Source organism: Anomalospiza imberbis, unplaced genomic scaffold (genome assembly GCF_031753505.1).
Source record: "Anomalospiza imberbis isolate Cuckoo-Finch-1a 21T00152 unplaced genomic scaffold, ASM3175350v1 scaffold_100, whole genome shotgun sequence".
Classification (NCBI taxonomy): Eukaryota; Metazoa; Chordata; class Aves; order Passeriformes; family Viduidae; genus Anomalospiza; species Anomalospiza imberbis.
The window spans coordinates 1-20,166 of NW_027099389.1; the positions used below are offsets into that span (position 1 = coordinate 1).

The 20,166-nt window shown below is 44.6% G+C and overlaps 1 protein-coding gene across 1 annotated transcript; it reads right to left on the reverse strand.

Annotated features, from left to right (window-relative positions):
* Positions 1-167: 167 nt before the first annotated feature.
* LOC137465647 (eukaryotic translation initiation factor 3 subunit C-like) lies at positions 168-15,770 on the reverse strand (the record flags this gene model as incomplete). The annotated part of the gene is made up of 7 exons (XM_068177713.1): positions 15,734-15,770; positions 12,508-12,652; positions 11,104-11,169; positions 7,719-7,794; positions 6,674-6,787; positions 4,261-4,386; positions 168-219 (listed from the first exon to the last, which is right to left on the reverse strand). Coding segments are annotated over exons 2-7 (532 nt in total), but the record flags the coding sequence as incomplete, so codon positions are not given.
* Between the last annotated feature and the right edge of the window lie 4,396 nt (positions 15,771-20,166).

Genomic DNA, 20,166 nt, shown 5'->3' on the forward strand with positions numbered 1-20,166 from the left:
CCCAAATCCCCGGATTTCCCCCCAAATTCCCAAATTTAACCCCCAAATCCCCGGATTTCCCCCCAAATTCCCAATTTTCCCCCCCAAATTCCCAATTTTTCCCCCCAAATTCCCAATTTTCCCCCCGAATTCCCGGATTTCCCCCCAATCCCCGGGTGGGCGCCCACCTTCGGACTCGCGGCGGCTTTTCTCCTCGTCCTCGTCCGACTGCTCCGGGTTCTGCGCCAAATCCCCGGCTCGGCCCGGCCCCAAAAACTTCCCCCTTTTCCCTTTCCCTTTTCCCAATTTCCCCTTTTTTCCCCATTTTTTCCCCTTTTTCCCCCACTTTTCCCCATTTTTTCCTATTTTTTCCCCCCTTTTTCCCCATTTTCCCCCTCTTTTTCCCCATTTTCCCCCCATTTTTCCCCAGTTTTTTCCCCATTTTTTCCCCCTTTTTCCCCCTTTTCCCCAGTTTTTCCCCATTTCCCCCATTTTCCCCCCTTTTCCCATTTGTTCCCCTTTCTTCCCCATTTTCCCCCTTTTTTCCCCATGTCTCCCCCATTTTTCCCCCATTTTCTCCCATTTTTCCCCTTTTTTCCCCAATTTTCCCCTTTTTTTTCCTATTTTTCCCCATTTCCCCCCCTTTTCCCATTTTTTTCCTATTTTTCCCCCTTTTCCCCCAGTTCTTCCCCATTTTCCCTCCATTTTCCCCTTTTTTCCCCATTTTTCCCCTTTTTTCTTATTTTTCCCCATTTTTTTCCCCATTTTCCCCCTGTTTTCCCCAGGTTTTCCCCCATCATTCCCTCTTTTTCCCCCCAGTTTTTCCCAATTTTTTTCCTATTTTTTCCCCCTTCCCCCCCCTTTTTTCCCCATTTTTCCCCTTTTTCCGCCATTTTTCCACATTTTCCCCGTTTTTCCTATTTTTCCCCCATTTCCCCCCTTTTCCCATTTGTTCCCCATTTTCCCCTTTTTTCCCCATTTTTCCCCAGTTTTTTCTTTTTTTTCCCCATTTTTTCCCCATTTTTCCCCCTTTTCCCCAATTTTTTCTTATTTTTCCCCCTTTTCCCCCTTTTTTCCCCATTTTTTTCCTATCTTTCCCCATTTCCCCCCTTTTTCCTATTTTTTCCCTATTTTTCCCCCATTTTCCCCAGTTTTTTCTTATTTTTCCCCATTTTTTTCCCCATTTTCCCCCTGTTTTCCCCAGGTTTTTCCCCATTTTTCCCTCTTTTTCCCCCCAGTTTTTCCCAATTTTTTTCCTATTTTTTCCCCCTCCCCCCCCTTTTTTCCCCATTTCCCCCCATTTTCCCCCTTTTTCCTATTTTTTCCCCCATTTTCCCCCCTTTTCCCATTTGTTCCCCATTTTCCCCATTTTTCCCCATTTTTTTCCCCATTTTCCCCACTTTTTCCCCAATTTTTTCTTATTTTCCCCCCACTTTTCCCCCTCTTTTTCCCCCCTTTTTTCCCCAATTTTCCCCATTTTTTTCCTATTTTTCCCCATTTCCCCCCCTTTTTCCTATTTTTCCCCCCATTTTCCCCATTCCCCCCCATTTTTCCCCATTATTTTGCCATTTCCCCCATTTATTCCCCCTTTTTTCCCCATTTTCCCCCTGTTTTCCCAGGTTTTTCCCCATTTTCCCCTCTTTTTTCCCCCAGTTTTTCCCAATTTTTTTCCTATTTTTTCCCCCTTTCCCCCCATTTTTTCCCCATTTTCCCCCCTTTTTCCCCATTTTTCCCCTTTTTCCGCCATTTTTCCACATTTTCCCCCTTTTTCCTATTTTTTCCCCCATTTCCCCCCTTTTCCCATTTGTTCCCCATTTTCCCCTTTTTTCCCCATTTTTCCCCAGTTTTTTCTTATTTTTCCCCATTTTTTCCCCATTTTTCCCCCTTTTTCCCCAATTTTTTCTTATTTTTCCCCCTTGTCCCCCTTTTTTCCCCATTTTTTTCCTATCTTTCCCCATTTCCCCCCTTTTTCCTATTTTTTTCCCTATTTTTCCCCCATTTTTTTCTTATTTTTCCCCATTTTTTTCCCCTTTTTTCCCCCTGTTTTCCCCAGGTTTTCCCCCATCATTCCCTCTTTTTTCCCCAGGTTTTCCCAATTTTTTTCCCATTTTTTCCCCCTTCCCCCGCCTTTTTTCCCCATTTTCCCCAGTTTTTTCCCCATTTTCCCCATTTTTCCCCTTTTTCCACCATTTTTCCACATTTTCCCCCTTTTTCCTATTTTTCCCCCATTTCCCCCCTTTTCCCATTTGTTCCCCATTTTCCCCTTTTTTCCCCATTTTTCCCCAGTTTTTTCTTATTTTTCCCCATTTTTTCCCCATTTTCCCCACTTTTTCCCCAATTTTTTCTTATTTTCCCCCCACTTTTCCCCCTTTTTTCCCCATTCTCCCCCCTTTTTTCCCCAATTTTCCCCATTTTTTCCCTATTTTTCCCATTTCCCCCCCTTTTTCCTATTTTTCCCCCCATTTTCCCCATTCCCCCCCCTTTTTTCCCCATTTTCCCCATTTTTCCCCCATTTTCCCCCTGTTTTCCCCATTTTCCCCTCTTTTTTCCCCCAGTTATTCCCAATTTTTTTCCTATTTTTTCCCCCTTCCCCCCCCTTTTTCCCCATTTTTTCCCCTTTTCTCCCAGTTTTTCCCATTTTCCCCCTTTTTTCCCCCATTTTCCCCCCTTTTCCCCCATTTTTCCCCCTTTTTCCCCCCTTTTTCCACATTTTCCCCCTTTTTCCTATTTTTCCCCCATTTCCCCCCCTTTTCCCATTTGTTCCCCATTTTCCCCCCTTTTCCCCCAATTTTTTCTTATTTTTCCCCCACTTTTCCCCCTTTTTTCCCCCATTTTTTCCTATTTTTCCCCCTATTTCCCCAATTTTCCCCATTTTTTTCCTATTTTTCCCCATTCCCCCCCCCTTTTCCCATTTTTTTCCTATTTTTCCCCTTTTTTCCCCATTTTTCCCCTTTTCTCCCAGTTTTTCCCCCATTTTCCCCCATTTTTCCCCTTTTTCCCCCCATTTTTACACATTTTCCCCCTTTTTCCTATTTTTTCCCCCATTTTCCCCCCTTTTCCCATTTGTTCCTATTTTTTCCTATTTTTTCCCCAGTTTTTCCCAATTTTCCCCCTATTTTTCCCCCTTTCCCCCCCTTTTTTCCCCATTTTCCCCCCCTTTTTCCCCAGTTTTTCCCCATTTTTTCCCCATTTTTCCCAGTTTTTCCCCCATTTTTCCCCTTTTTTGCTTCAATTTTTCCCCATTTTTTGCCATTTTCCCCTTTTTCCCCATTTCCCCCCCTTTTTTGCCCATTTTTGCCCTTTTTTGCTTCAATTATCCCCTTTTCCCCCCATTTTCCCCCTTTTTTTCCCCATTTTTCCCTCTCTTTTTGCCCATTTCCCCCCCATTTTTTTGCCCATTTTTCCCCATTCCCCCCCTTTGTTCCCATTTTTCCCCTTTTTTTCGCCCATTCCCTCTTTTTTTTGCCCATTTTCCCCCATTTTCCTCCATTTTCCCCTTTTTTCCTTCAATTTTTTCCCCTTTTTTGCTTCAATTTTTCCCCATTTTTTGCCATTTTCCCCCCAATTTTTTCCCATTTTTTCCCCCATTCCCCCCCTTTTTTCCCCATTTTCCCCCATTCCCCCCCTTTTTTCCCCATTTTCCCCCAATTTTTCCCCATTTCCCCCCTTTTTTCCCCCATTTTTTGCCCATTTTTGCCCATTTCCCCCCAATTTTTTCCCCATTTCCCCTTCAATTTATTCCCCATTTTCACCCATTTTCTCCCCCATTTTTTTTGCCCATTTTTCCCCGTTTTTCCCCCATTTCCCCCCGTTTTTTTCCTTCAATTTTTCCCCATTTTTTGCCATTTTCCCCCCAATTTTTTCCCATTTTTTCCCCCATTTCCCCCCCTTTTTTCCCCATTTCCCCCCTTTTTTCCCCCATTTTTTTTGCCCATTTTCCCCCGTTTTTTCCCCGTTTTTCCCCATTTTTCCTTCAATTTTCCCCATTTTTTCCCATTTTTTCCCCATTTCCCCCCCTTTTTTCCCCATTTTCTCCCCCATTTTTTTTGCCCATTTTTCCCTGTTTTTCCCCATTTTCCCTTCAATTTTTCCCCATTTTTTGCCATTTTCCCCCCAATTTTTTCCCATTTTTTCCCCCATTCCCCCCCACTTTTTTCCCCATTTTCCCCCCAATTTTTTCCCCATTTTTCCCCATTTCCCCCCCTTTTTTCCCCCATTTTTTTTGCCCATTTTTGCCCGTTTTCCCCCCAAATTTTCCCACGGCTTTAACCCCTTCCTGACCTGCCTGTAGGCCGCGATCTGCCCCTCGTAGTCCCGGTTGTATTTCCGCAGTTTTTGCCTCAAAGAGCTCAGAGCTTTGGCGTTGTTTTTGTTCATTTTCTTCTTCCCTTCCTTGTCCTCCCAGAGCTGCCAAAAAAAAACGGGAAAAACGGGAAAAAATCACCAAAAAATGGTGAAAAATGACCAAAAAAACGGTGAAAAATCACCCGAAACGGAGAAAAAACAACCCAAAATGGTGAAAATGACCCAAAAAAATGACTAAAAATGACAAAAAGGGACACAAAATAAGTAAACTACCCAAAAGCAACCAAAATCCAACAAAAATGACCAAAAAATGGGGGAAAATCACCAAAAAAACGGGGGAAAATCACCGGAAAATGGTGAAAAATCACCAGAAATGGAGAAAAAATGACCCAAAATGGTGAAAATGACCCAAAAAATGACCCAAAAATGACCCAAAAATGACAAAAAGGGACACAAAATAAGTAAACTATCTGAAACCAACCAAAACCCAACAAAAATGACCAAAAATGGAGAAAAATCACCAAAAAAACGGTGAAAAATCACCAGAAATGGAGAAAAAATGACCCAAAATGGCGAAAATGACCCAAAAAAATGACCAAAAATGACCCAAAAATGACAAAAAGGGACACAAAATAAGTAAACTATCTGAAAGCAACCAAAACCCAACAAAAATGACCAAAAAACGGGGAAAAATGACCCAAAAACGGGGGAAAATCACCGGAAATGGTGAAAAATCACCAGAAACGGAGAAAAAATGACCCAAAATGGTGAAAATGACCCAAAAAAATGACCAAAAATGACCCAAAAATGAGCTGTAACCTCGTTGAGGCAGTCCTCGAGGTTCTGGAATGCCCAAATCTGCCGTTTTTACCCCAAAATTGCCATTTTTACCCAAAGTTGCCGTTTTTTGCCCCAAATTTGGGGTTTTCTACCCGAAATTTGGGGTTTTTGCCCAAAATTGCCGTTTTTTACCTCGTTGAGGTAGTCCTCGAGGTTCTGGAATGCCCAAATTTGCCGTTTTTACCCCAAAATTGCCGTTTTTACCCCAAAGTTGCCGTTTTTTGCCGCAAATTTGGGGTTTCTACCCGAAATTTGGGGTTTTTGCCCAAAATTGCCGTTTTTTACCTCGTTGAGGCAGTCCTCGAGGTCAGCCAGGATGCCCCAAATGCGGGGTTTTTACCCAATTTTGGGGTTTTTGCCCTAAATCTGCCGTTTTTTACACCAAAATTGGGGTTTTTACCCAAAATTTTGGGTTTTTTGCCCAAAATTGAGGTTTTTCACCCCAAAATTGGGGTTTTTACCTCGTTGAGGTAGTCCTCGAGGTCGGCCAGGATGCCCAAAGTTGCCGTTTTTAGCCCCAAATCTGCCGTTTTTAGCCCTAAATCTACCGTTTTTTGCCCCAAATCAGCCGTTTTTACCCAAATTTGGGTTTTTTGCCCAAAATTGCCGTTTTTTACCCCAAACCTGGGGTGTTTTTACCTCGTTGAGGTAGTCCTCGAGGTCGGCCAGGATGCCCCACAGTTGCCGTTTTTGCCCCGAATCTGCCGTTTTTAGCCCCAAATCTGCCGTTTTTGCCCCAAATCAGCCGTTTTTACCCAAATTTGGGTTTTTTGCCCAAAATTGCCGTTTTTTACCCCAAACCTGGGTGTTTTTACCTCGTTGAGGTAGTCCTCGAGGTCGGCCAGGATGCCCCAAATTTGCCGTTTTTTGCCCCGAATCTGCCGTTTTTAGCCCCAAATCTACCGTTTTTTGCTCCAAATCTGCCGTTTTTACCCAAATTTGCCATTTTTGCCCAAAATTGGGGTTTTTTGCCCCAAAATTGCCGTTTTTTACCTCGTTGAGGTAGTCCTTGAGGTCGGCCAGGATGCCCCAAATTTGCCATTTTTGCCCCGAATCTGCCGTTTTTAGCCCCAAATCTGCCGTTTTTTGCCCCAAATTTGCCGTTTTTTGCCCCAAATTTGGGTTTTTTGCCCAAAATTGGGGTTTTTTACCCCAAACCTGGGGTGTTTTTACCTCGTTGAGGTAGTCCTCGAGGTCGGCCAGGATGCCCCAAAGTTGCTGTTTTTGCCCCGAATCTGCCGTTTTTAGCCCCAAATCTGCCATTTTAGTCCCAAATTTGCCGTTTTTACCCCAATTCTGCCATTTTTACCCCAAATTTGCCGTTTTTTGCCCCAAATTTGCCGTTTTTTACCCAAAATTTGGGTTTTTTGCCCAAAATTGCCGTTTTTTACCCCAAACCTGGGGTGTTTTTACCTCGTTGAGGTAGTCCTCGAGGTCGGCCAGGATGCCCAAAGTTGCCGTTTTTTGCCCCAAATCTGCCGTTTTTACCCAAAATTGGGTTTTTTGCCCAAAATTGCCGTTTTTTACCCCAAACCTGGGGTGTTTTTACCTCGTTGAGGTAGTCCTCGAGGTCGGCCAGGATGCGCAGGTAGAAGCCGGGCACGCCCTCCCTGTCCACCACGCCCTTGGCCTTGGCCCACGCCCGGCCCAGCAGCTCGAACTCCTGCAACGGGAGCGCCCCGAAAACGGGGTTAAAAACGGGGAAATCGGGAAAATCCGGGATGAAAACGGGGAAAACGGGAAAATCCTGGATGAAAACGAGGAATTCGGGAAAATCCGGGATAAAAACGGGGAAAACGGGCTCAGAAACGGGGAAAATGGGGTTAAAAATGGGGAAAACGGGTCAGAAACGGGGAAATCGGGAAAATCCGGGATGAAAACGGGGAAATCGGGAAAATCCGGGATAAAAACGGGGAATTCGGGTTAAAAACGGGTGAAAATGGGGTCAGAAGCGGGTGAAAATGGGGTCAGAAACGGGGAAATCGGGAAAATACGGGGTAAAAACAGGGAATTTGGGTTAAAAATGGGTGAAAACGGGCTCAGAAACGGGGAAATCGGGAAAATTCGGGATAAAAATGGGGAAATTGGGAAAATTCGGGTTAAAAACGGGGAAAATGGGGTTAAAAATGGGAAAATGGGAAAATTCGGGATGAAAATGGGGAAAACGGGGTCAGAAACGGGGAAATCGGGAAAATCCGGGATAAAAACGGGGAAAATGGGAAAATTCGGGTTAAAAACGGGGAATTCGGGTTAAAAACAGGGAAAACGGGGTCAGAAACGGGGAAATTGGGAAAATTCGGGATAAAAATGGGGAAAATGGGGTTAAAAATGGGTGAAAATGGGGTCAGAAACGGGGAAATTGGGGTTAAAAATGGGGAACATGGGAAAATTTTTTGGGGTGAAATTGGGGATTTGGGGGCATTTTTTGGGGTGAAATTGGGGGATTTGGGGGCATTTTTTGGGATGAAATTGGGGGATTTGGGGGCATTTTTTGGGGTGAAATTGGGGGATTTGGGGGCATTTTTTGGGGTGAAAACGGGGGATTTGGGGGCATTTTTGGGGGTGAAAAGGGGGGATTTGGGGGCTCTGGGCACCTCGAGGCAGCGGCTGACGTCGCGGATCTTCATGGCGTTGCGGATGGAGCGGATCAGGTTGGTGAGCTCCTCGTACCTGGGATCGATCGGGATCAATCAGGGCTGATTGGCACCGACTGGGGTCGACTGGGATCAATTTGGATCAATCGGGGTCGATGTGGGCCATTGGGATCAACAGGGATCAATAGAAACCAATGGGGATCAATACGGACCCATTGGGACCAATAGGGATCGATTTGGGGCCAGTGGGATCGATTGGGATCAATAGGGATCGATCAGGATCAATCGGGGTCGATTTGGGGCCATTGGGATCAATAGGAACCAAACCAATGGGAACCAATAGGGATCAATACGGACCCATTGGGACCAATAGGGATCAATTTGGGGCCAGTGGGATCGATTGGGATCGATAGGGATCGATCAGGATCAATCGGGGTCGATTGGGATCAACAGGGATTGATCAGGATCAATCGGGGTCGATTGGGATCAATAGGGATCGATCAGGATCAATCGGGGTCGATTGGGATCAATAGGGATCGATCAGGATCAATCGGGGTCGATTTGGGGCCATTGGGATCAACAGGGATCAATAGAGACCAAACCAATGGGAACCAATAGGGATCAATACGGACCCATTGGGACCAATAGGGATCAATTTGGGGCCATTTGGATCGATTTGGATCAACAGGGATTGATCAGGATCAATCGGGATCGATTGGGATCAATAGGGATCGATCAGGATCAATAGGGATCAATTTGGGGCCATTGGATCAATAGGAACCAAACCAATGGGAACCAATAGGGATCAATACGGACCCATTGGGACCAATAGGGATCAGTTTGGGGCCATTGGGATCGATTGGGATCGATAGGGATCGATCAGGATCAATCGGGGTCGATTGGGATCAATAGGGATCGATCAGGATCAATCGGGGTCGATTGGGATCAATAGGGATCGATCAGGATCAATCGGGGTCGATTTGGGGCCATTGGGATCAATAGGAACCAAACCAATGGGAACCAATAGGGATCAATACGGACCCATTGGGACCAATAGGGATCAATTTGGGGCCAGTGGGATCGATTGGGATCAATAGGGATCGATCAGGATCAATCGGGGTCGATTTGGGGCCATTGGGATCAATAGAAACCAATGGGGATCAATACGGACCCATTGGGACCAATAGGGATCAGTTTGGGGCCATTGGGATCGATTGGGATCAATAGGGATCGATCAGGATCAATCGGGGTCGATTGGGATCAATAGGGATCGATCAGGATCAATCGGGGTCGATTGGGATCAATAGGGATCGATCAGCATCAATCAGGGTCAATTTGGGGCCATTGGGATCAATAGGGATCAATTTGGGGCCAGTGGGATCGATTGGGATCAATAGGGATCGATCAGGATCAATCGGGGTCGATTGGGATCAATAGGGATCGATCAGGATCAATAGGGATCAATTTGGAGCCATTGGGATCAATAGGAACCAAACCAATGGGAACCAATAGGGATCAATACTGATCAATAGGAATCAATTTGGAGGCATTGGCACTGATTGGGATCAATAAGGATCGACTGGGATCAATAAAGACCGCTGTGGAGCCATTAGGATCAAGAGTCAACCAATAGCCCATCAATAACTGATCAATAGGTGATCGATTTGAGAGCAATAGGTAACCAGCAGCTGATCAATAAGCGACCAATAGGTGACCAATAACCCATCACTAGGTGGCCACTAACTGATCAATAATCAATCAGCAGATGATCAATCAGCAAACCAATCAACCCAACTGATAACCGATCAACAAGTGATCAATAGGTGATCAGTGATCAATAACGGATCAGTAACTGATCAATAAGTGACCAACAACCTATAAATAACTAATCGATATACAACAGACAATCAAAAACTGATCAATAAGCTCACAAAAACAAATCAATGCCTGATTGATAACCGATCAATAACTGGTCAATACCCAGTCAACACCCCATCAAAAGCTGCTCAAAGACAAATCAATAACTGCTCAATAACGGATCAATAGCTGATCAATACCCAATCAATAACCAGTCACTAACCACTGAAAACCAAATCAATACCGAATCAATAACTGCTCAAAGACAAATCAATAACTGCTCAATAATGGATCAATAACTGATCAGTACCCAAGAAATACCCGATCGATACCCAAGCAATAACCGATGAATACCTGAGCAATAACCGATCAATACCCATCAATACCCATCAATATCTGATCAATACCCATCAATACCTGACCGATACCAATACCCAATCAATGCCGATCAATACCCAAGCAATAACCGATGAATACCTGAGCAATAACCGATCAATACCCATCAATAGCTGACCAATACCAATACCCAATCAATGGCGATCAATACCCAAGCAATGACTGATAAATACCTGAGCGATAACCGATCAATACCAGATCAACACCCGATCAATATCTACCAATAACTAATCAATGCCTGATAAATGCCCGATCAATACCCAATGAATAACTATGAATAATCAATCAATACCTGATAAATACTGATCAATACCAATCAATAACCCATCAACACCGATCAATACCCATCAATAACTAATCAATAGCTGATAAATACTGGTGAATACCCAATCAACACCCAATCAACAGCTATGAATAATCAACCCATACCTGATAAATACGGATCAATACCAATCAATAACCCACCAACACTGATCAATACCTGGTCAATACCTATCAATAACTAATCAATGCCTGATAAATACTAATGAATACCCGATCAATACCCAATCAATAACTATGAATAATCAATCAATACCGGATAAATACTGATCAATGCCAAGCAATAACCCATCAACACCGATCAATACTGATTGATAACCGATCAATACCGATCGATAACCGATCGATACCCGATGAATACCCGATCAATACCGATCGATAACCGATCAATGCCCAATCGATAACCGATCCATACCCAATCGATACCGATCAATACCGATCGATACCCAATCAATACCGATCGATACCGATCAATACCGATCGATACCTGATCAATACCAATCAATAACCGATCAATAACCGATCAATACCGATCGATAACTGATCAATGCCCAATCGATAACCGATCAATACCCAATCGATAACCGATCGATACCCGATCAATACCGATCGATAACCGATCAATACCGATCGATAACCGATCGATAACCGATCAATACTGATCAATACCCGATCAATACCGATCGATAACCGATCCATACTGATCAATAACCGATCGATACCCGATCAATACCAATCGATAACCGATCGATAACCGATCAATACCGATCAATACCCGATCGATAACCGATCAATACCGATCAATACCCACCTCTTGTCGCGGGCGCTCCTCACCACGCGCTTCGTGTCCTCCTCGTCCTCACTCAGCAGCAGCGGCCTGGGGGTGGGGCCACACCGCCTTCAGCCACGCCCCTTTCCTTAAACCCCACCCCCTTCCCTTTAAACCCCACCCCCTTTCCTTTAAACCCCACCCCTTTCCTTAAACCCCACCCGTTAAACCCCGCCTCCTTTCCTTTAAACCCCACCCCTTTCCTTAAACCCCACCCGTTAAACCCCGCCTCCTTTCCTTTAAACCCCACCCCTTTCCTTAAACCCCACCCCTTTCCTTAAACCCCACCCCTTCCCTTTAAACCCCACCCCTTTCCTTAAACCCCACCCCTTTCCTTAAACCCCACCCCTTTCCTTAAACCCCACCTGTTAAACCCCGCCTCTTTTCCTTTAAACCCCACCCCTTTCCTTAAACCCCACCCCTTTCCTTAAACCCCACCCGTTAACCCAGCCTCTTTTCCTTTAAACCCCACCCCTTTCCTTAAGCCCCACCCCTTTTTAAGCCCACCTCTTTTCCTTTAAACCCCACCCCTTTCCTTAAACCCCACCCATTAACCCCACCTCTTTTCCTTTAAACCCCACCCCTTTCCTTAAACCACACCCCCTTTCCTTTAACCCCACCCCTTCCTTAAACCCCACCCTTTTAACTCTGCCTTTTTCTTTAAACCCCACCCCTTTCCTTAAGCCCCACCCCTTTTAAACCCCACCTCTTTTCCTTAAACCCCACCCCTTTCCTTAAACCCCACCCATTAAACCCCGCCTCCTTTCCTTTAAACTCCACCCCTTTCCTTAAACCCCACCCGTTAACCCCGCCTCTTTTCCTTTAAACCCCACCCCTTTCCTTAAACCCCACCCCTTTCCTTCAAACCACACCCCTTTAAAACCCCGCCTCTTTCCCTTTAAACCCCACCCCCTTCCTTAAACCCCACCCCTTCCTTCAAACCACACCCCTTTAAAACCCCACCTCTTTTCCTTTAAACCCCACCCCTTTCCTTAAACCACACCCCCTTTCTTTAAACCCCACCCCTTCCCTCAAACCACACCCCTTTAAAACCCCACCTCTTTTCCTTTAAACCCCTCCCTTTCCCTTTAACCCCTCCCTTCCCCTTTAACCCCTCCCTTTCCTATTAACCCCTCCCTTTCCCTTTAACCCCTCCCCTTTCCTATTAACCCCTCCCCTTTCTTTTAACCCCTCCCCTTTCCATTAACCCCTCCTCCTCCCCATGAAACCCCTCCCCTTCCCTTTAACCCCTCCCTTTCCCTTTAACTCCTCCCCCTTTCCTCTAACCCTAACCCACTCTTCCCTTTAGCCCCGCCCCTTTTTATCCTTTAACCCCTCCCCTTCCCCACAAGCCCCGCCCCTGTTCGGCCTTGGCCCCGCCCCCACTTGCTGTAGGGCCCCCCCGGCGCTTTGGGGGCCGCTTCGTCTCCCGACGCCGACGACTCGGACTCGGAGTCGGAGCCGGTGGTGAAGAATCGCGACATGACGGCGGCAGGCGGGGCGGCGCGGCACCGACGGGGGCACAGGCAGCCTGCGGAGACACAGCCGCCACAGGAGAGCCAGGTTCGCACCCGAAATTTGTACCACGCCAGCCCAAATTTCCACCCTAACCCGAGGGGGTTTCACCAGACCTGAGGGGATTTAACCAAAACCTGAGGGGATTGAACCAAAAACTGAGAGATTTAACCAAACCTGAGGGGATTGACCCAAAAACTGAGAGATTTCACCCAAAACCTGAGGGGATTGACCCAAAACTGAGGGGATTTAACCAAAACCTGAGAGATTTCACCCAAAACCTGAGGGGATTGACCCAAAAACTGAGGGGATTGACCCAAAAACTGAGAGATTTCACCCAAAACCTGAGGGGTTTCACCCAAAACCTGAGGGGATTTAACCAAAACCTGAGGGGATTGACCCAAAAACTGAGAGATTGAACCAAAACCTGAGGGGATTCACCCAAAAACTGAGGGGATTTAACCAAAACCTGAGGGGATTCACCCAAAACCTGAGGGGATTTAACCAAAACGTGAGGGGTTTCACAAAAACCTGAGAGGATTTAACCAAAACCTGAGGGGATTGACCCAAAAACTGAGGGGATTGACCCAAAAACTGAGGGGATTTAACCAAACCTGAGGGGTTTTACCTAAACCTGAGGGGTTTTACCTAAACCTGAGGGGTTTCACCCAAAAACTGAGGGGATTTCACCTAAACCTGAGGGGATTTAACCAAACCTGAGGGGTTTCACCAAAACCTGAGGGGATTTAACCAAACCTGAGGGGATTGACCCAAACCTGAGGGGATTGACCCAAAAACTGAGAGGATTGACCCAAACCTGAGGGGTTTCACCCAAAACCTGAGGGGATTTCACCAAACCTGAGGGGATTTCACCAAACCTGAGGGGATTGACCCAAAAACTGAGAGATTTCACCCAAAACCTGAGGGGATTGACCCAAAAACTGAGAGATTTAACCAAAACCTGAGGGCATTTAACCAAAACTGAGGGGATTTAACCAAAACCTGAGGGGATTGACCCAAAAACTGAGAGATTTCACCCAAAACCTGAGGGGATTTCACCAAACCTGAGGGGATTTAACCAAAACGTGAGGGGTTTCACAAAAACCTGAGAGGATTTAACCAAAACCTGAGGGGATTGACCCAAAAACTGAGGGGTTTTACCTAAACCTGAGGGGTTTTTACCTAAACCTGAGGGGTTTCACCCAAAACCTGAGGGGATTTAACCAAAACCTGAGGGGATTGACCCAAAAACTGAGGGGATTGACCCAAAAACTGAGAGATTTCACCCAAAACCTGAGGGGATTGACCCAAAAACTGAGAGATTTAACCAAAACCTGAGGGGTTTCACCAAAATCTGAGGGGATTTAACCAAAACCTGAGGGGATTGACCAAAACCTGAGGGGATTTAACCAAAACCGGAGGGGTTTTACCTAAACCTGAGGGGATTCACCAAACCTGAGGGGTTTCACCAAAACCTGAGGGGATTGACCCAAAAACTGAGAGATTTAACCAAAACCTGAGAGATTTAACCAAAACCTGAGGGGATTTAACCAAAACCTGAGAGATTTAACCAAAACCTGAGGGGATTTAACCCAAAACCTGAGGGGATTTAACCAAACCTGAGGGGATTTAACCAAACCCGGAGGGATTTAACCAAACCTGAGGGGATTTAACCAAACCTGAGGGGATTTCACCAAACCTGAGGGGATTGACCCAAACCTGAGGGGATTGACCCAAAAACTGAGAGGATTGACCCAAACCTGAGGGGTTTCACCCAAAACCTGAGGGGTTTTACCAAAACCTGAGGGGATTTCACCAAACCTGAGGGGATTCACCAAACCTGAGGGGATTGACCCAAAACCTGAGGGGATTTCACCAAACCTGAGGGGATTGACCCAAAAACTGAGAGATTTCACCCAAAACCTGAGGGGATTGACCCAAAAACTGAGAGGATTTAACCAAAACCTGAGGGGTTTCACCCAAAACCTGAGGGGTTTTACCAAAACCTGAGGGGATTTAACCCAAAACCTGAGGGGATTTAACCAAAACCTGAGGGGATTGACCCAAAAACTGAGAGATTTCACCCAAAACCTGAGGGGATTTAACCAAACCTGAGGGGATTGACCCAAAAACTGAGAGATTTCACCCAAAACCTGAGGGGATTGACCAAAAACCTGAGGGGATTGACCCAAATCTGAGGGGATTTAACCAAACCTGAGGGGATTGACCCAAATCTGAGGGGATTTAACCAAACCTGAGGGGATTTAACCAAAACCTGAGGGGATTGACCCAAATCTGAGGGGATTTAACCAAACCTGAGGGGATTTAACCAAAACCTGAGGAGATTGACCCAAAAACTGAGGGGATTGACCCAAAACCTGAGAGATTTCACCCAAAACCTGAGGGGATTTCACCAAACCTGAGGGGTTTTAACCAAAACTGAGGGGTTTCACCCAAAACCTGAGGGGATTCACCAAAACCTGAGGGGATTTAACCCAAAACCTGAGGGGATTTAACCAAACCTGAGGGGTTTTAACCAAACCTGAGGGGATTTAACCAAAACCTGAGGGGATTTAACCAAAACCTGAGAGGATTTAACCAAAATCGGAGGGATTTCACCAAACCTGAGGGGATTTCACCTAAACCTGAGGGGATTTAACCAAAACCTGAGGGGTTTTAACCAAACCTGAGGGGATTTCACCAAACCTGAGGGGATTTAACCAAAACCTGAGGGGTTTTAACCAAACCTGAGGGGATTTAACCAAACCCTGAGGGATTTAACCAAAACCTGAGGGTTTTAAGGTGCAAACTGTGCCTTTTAACGCAACATTTTAACCCAAACTGCCAAATCTTAACCCCGCATCCACAATTCCGGCCCGAAATCCCCCAAATTCCCCTCGAATCCCCCAAATTTCGCCCAAGACGCAACAAATCCCGCCCCTCCCCCACCGCCGATTTCCCCCCGCCTTTTTTGTTCCAAAATCGGCGGATTTCGCCCCAAACCCTCCCCTCCCCCCTGGCCCCGCGCCCCTCCCCCATCCCCGGGCCCCACCGGGCCCCTCCCCCCCCCCCCAATTCCGCCCCTCCCCCCCCGCACCGAACGCGCCGCACGCGGAGCCGCCGGTCAGGAAGAGCCGGAAAGGCGGAAACGGAAGTGACGTCGCGTCACTTCCGCTCTTAACACCGCCCACTTCCGGTCGCGCCGCGCGGGGGACGCTGGGAAAGCGAGTGCAGCCGTCACAAGGAGCCGAAATCGGCGGATTTTGCCCCAAAAAGTCGCGGTTTGGGTGAGAATTGAACGGTTTTAGTAAAAATCGATTTTTTCACCTCAGATTCGAAGGTTTTTCCCGCAGTATTTGTGAATTTTCCCCTCAGAATTCACGAGCTTTTCCCTCAGAATTATCAGGGTTTTTCCTGCTAAAATTGCATAATTTTAACCAAATTCTTGGATTTTAACCCCGAAATTCACGGGTTTGGGTGAGAATTGAACAATTTTAATAAAAATCTACTTTTTTACCTCAGATTCGAAGGTTTTTCCCGCAGCATTTGGGAATTTTCCTCTGAGAATTATCAGGATTTTCCCTCAGAATCATCATGGGCTTTCCCACCAAAAATTGCGTAATTTTAACCCCAATTTTTGGATTTTAACCCCTAAATTCACGGGTTTGGGTAAGAATTGAACGGTTTTAGTAAAAATCGACTTTTTCACCTCAGATTCGAAGGTTTTTCCCTCAGCAGTTGCAAATTTTCCTCTGAGAATTCACGAGCTTTTCCCTCAGAATTATCAGGGTTTTCCTGCTAAAATTGTGTAATTTTAACCAAATTCTTGGATTTTAACCCCGAAATTCACAGGTCTGGGTGAGAATCGAACGATTTTAATAAAAATTGACTTTTTTCACCTCAGATTCGAAGGTTTTTCCCTCAGCATTTGGGAATTTTCCCCTCAGAATTATCAGGATTTTCCCCTCATAAAATCACATCATTTTAACCCAAATTCTTGGATTTTAACCCCGAAATTCACGGGTTTGGGCGAGAATTGAACGGTTTTAGTAAAAAATTGACTTTTTCACCTCAGATTCGAAGGTTTTTCCTGCAGCAGTTGCAAATTTTCCCCTGAGAATTCACGAGTTTTTCCCTCAGAATTATCAGGGTTTTTCCCTGCTAAAATTACATCATTTTAACCCAAATTCTTGGATTTTAACCCCGAAATTCACAGGTCTGGGTGAGAATCGAACGATTTTAATAAAAATTGACTTTTTCACCTCAGATTCAAAGGTTTTTCCCGCAGCAGTTGCAAATTTTCCTCTGAGAATTCACGAGCTTTTCCCTCAGAATTATCAGGGTTTTTCCCTGCTAAAATTACATCATTTTAACCCAAATTCTTGGATTTTAACCCCGAAATTCACGGGTTTGGGCGAGAATCGACCAATTTTAATAAAAATTGACTTTTTTCACCTCAGATTCGAAGGTTTTTCCCTCAGCATTTGGGAATTTTCCCCTCAGAATTATCAGGATTTTCCCTCAGAATCATCATGGGCTTTCCCACAAAAAATTGCGTAATTTTAACCCAAATTCTTGGATTTTAACCCCTAAATTCACGGGTTTGGGTGAGAATTGAACGGTTTTAGTAAAAAATCGACTTTTTCACCTCAGATTCGAAGGTTTTTCCCTCAGCATTTGGGAATTTTCCTCTGAGAATTATCAGGGTTTTCCCTCAGAATCATCATGGGCTTTCCCACCAAAAATTGCGTAATTTTAACCCAAATTCTTGGATTTTAACCCCTAAATTCACGGGTTTGGGTGAGAATTGAACGGTTTTAGTAAAAATCGACTTTTTCACCTCAGATTCGAAGGTTTTTCCCTCAGCATTTGGGAATTTTCCCCTCAGAATTCACGAGCTTTTCCCTCAGAATTATCAGGGTTTTTCCCTGCTAAAATTACATCATTTTAACCCAAATTCTTGGATTTTAACCCCGAAATTCATGGGTTTGGGCGAGAATCGAACAATTTTAATAAAAATTGACTTTTTTCACCTCAGATTCGAAGGTTTTTCCCTCAGCATTTGGGAATTTTCCCCTCAGAATTATCAGGATTTTCCCCTCATAAAATCACATCATTTTAACCCAAATTCTTGGATTTTAACCCCGAAATTCACGGGTTTGGGTAAGAATTGAACGGTTTTAGTAAAAATCGAATTTTTAACCTCAGATTCGAAGGTTTTTCCCGCAGTATTTGTGAATTTTCCCCTCAGAATTCACGAGCTTTTCCCTCAGAATTATCAGGGTTTTCCTGCTAAAATTGTGTAATTTTAACCCAAATTCTTGGATTTTAACCCCGAAATTCACAGTTTTGGGTGAGAATTGAACGATTTTAATAAAAATTGACTTTTTTCACCTCAGATTCAAAGGTTTTTCCCTCAGTGTTTGCGAATTTTCCTCTGAGAATTCACGAGTTTTCCCCTCAGAATTATCAGGGGTTTTCCTGCTAAAATTGTGTAATTTTAACCAAATTCTTGGATTTTAACCCCGAAATTCACGGGTTTGGGTGAGAATCGAACAATTTTAATAAAAATCGACTTTTTCACCTCAGATTTGAAGGTTTTTCCCTCAGCATTTGGGAATTTTCCCCTCAGAATTCACGAGTTTTTCCCTCAGAATCATCGGGGTTTTTCCCTCCTAAAATCACATCATTTTAACCCAAATTCTTGGATTTTAACCCCGAAATTCACGGGTTTGGGCGAGAATCAAATGACTTTAATAAAAATCGACTTTTTTTACCTCAGGTTCTAAGGTTTTTCCCTCAGCCTTTGGGAATTTTCCCCTCAGAATTATCAGGGTTTTTCCCTCGTAAAATCACATAATTTTAACCCAAATTCTTGGATTTTAACCCCTAAATTCACAGTTTTGGGTGAGAATCAAACAGTTTTAATAAAAATTGACTTTTTTTACCTCAGGTTCGAAGGTTTTTCCCTCAGCATTTGCGAATTTTCCTCTCAGAATTATCAGGGTTTTCCCTCAGAATCATCATGGGCTTTCCCACCAAAAATTGTGTAATTTTAACCCAAATTCTTGGATTTTAACCCCGAAATTCACAGGTCTGGGTGAGAATCGAACGATTTTAATAAAAATTGACTTTTTTTACCTCAGGTTCAAAGGTTTTTCCCTCAGCATTTGGGAATTTTCCTCTGAGAATTCACGAGCTTTTCCCTCAGAATTATCAGGGTTTTTCCCTGCTAAAATCACATCATTTTATCCCAAATTTTTGGATTTTAACCCCGAAATTCACGAGTTTGGGCGAGAATCGAACGGTTTTAATAAAAATCGACTTTTTTACCTCAAATTCAAAGGTTTTTCCCGCAGCATTTGTGAATTTTCCACTCAAAATTATCAGGGTTTTTCCCTCCTAAAATCACATCATTTTAACCCAAATTCTTGGATTTTAACCCCGAAATTCACGTTTTTGGGTGACAATCGAGCGTTTTTAATAAAAATCGACTTTTTTGCCTCAAATTTGGTGTTTCTTCCCTCAGAACTTGCGAGTTTTCCCCTCCCAATCACCAGGTTTTTTCCCTCCAAAAATCGGCGGATTTTTGACTGAAAAACGTCGGATTTTACCCCAAAAAGACACAATTTGGGGCGAGAATTGAAGATTTTTCAGAAAAGGAGAGTTTGGACTCCAAAATCCCCAATTTTAACCCGAAAATAATCCATTTTACCCCAAAATCCCCCTTTTTAAAACCCAAAATTCCCATTTTTACTTCTATAAATTCCATTTAACCCCAAAATCCCCAATTTTGACCCCAAAATTGACATTTTTACTTCCAAAACTTCACATTTTACACCAAAAATCCCCATTTTCTACCCCAAACCCCCATTTCTAACCCAAATATCTTCATTTTAACCCCAAAATCTTCATTTTAACCCGAAATTTCCAATTCTTTACCCCAAAATCTCCATTTTTTTACCCCAATCCCTTCGGTTTAACCTCCCCCACCCCCAATTTATTTCACAATTAATTAATTAACGAGCCCCAAAATTAACAGTAGAAATCAACGCTGCAATTTTAATTAATTTAATTAACGACAAGAATTAACGAGAATAATTAAAATCGATGACAAAACCCCAAAATTTCCCTTTTTTTCATGGAAAATCTCCCAAGTTTGGGGCCCGGGGTCGCTCAGGGGTCAGCGGTCACTCCGGGAGATCGATGGTCACTCCGTGGTCACTCGGTGGTCACTCAGGGCAATCAATGGCCAGCTTGGGGACGTTGATGGTCACTCCATGGTCAGTGGTCACTCAGTGGTCACTGGCCACTCACTGGTCAGTTGGTCACTCCAGGAGGTTGATGACCAGCTCAGGGAGGTCAGTGACCAGTGGTCACTCGGTGGTCACTCAGGGCAATCAATGGCCAGCTTGGGGACGTTGATGGTCACTCCGTGGTCAGTGGTCACTCAGGGAAGTCGATGGTCACTCCGTGGTCACTCAGTGGCCACTGGCCACTCACTGGTCAGTTGGTCACTCCAGGAGGTTG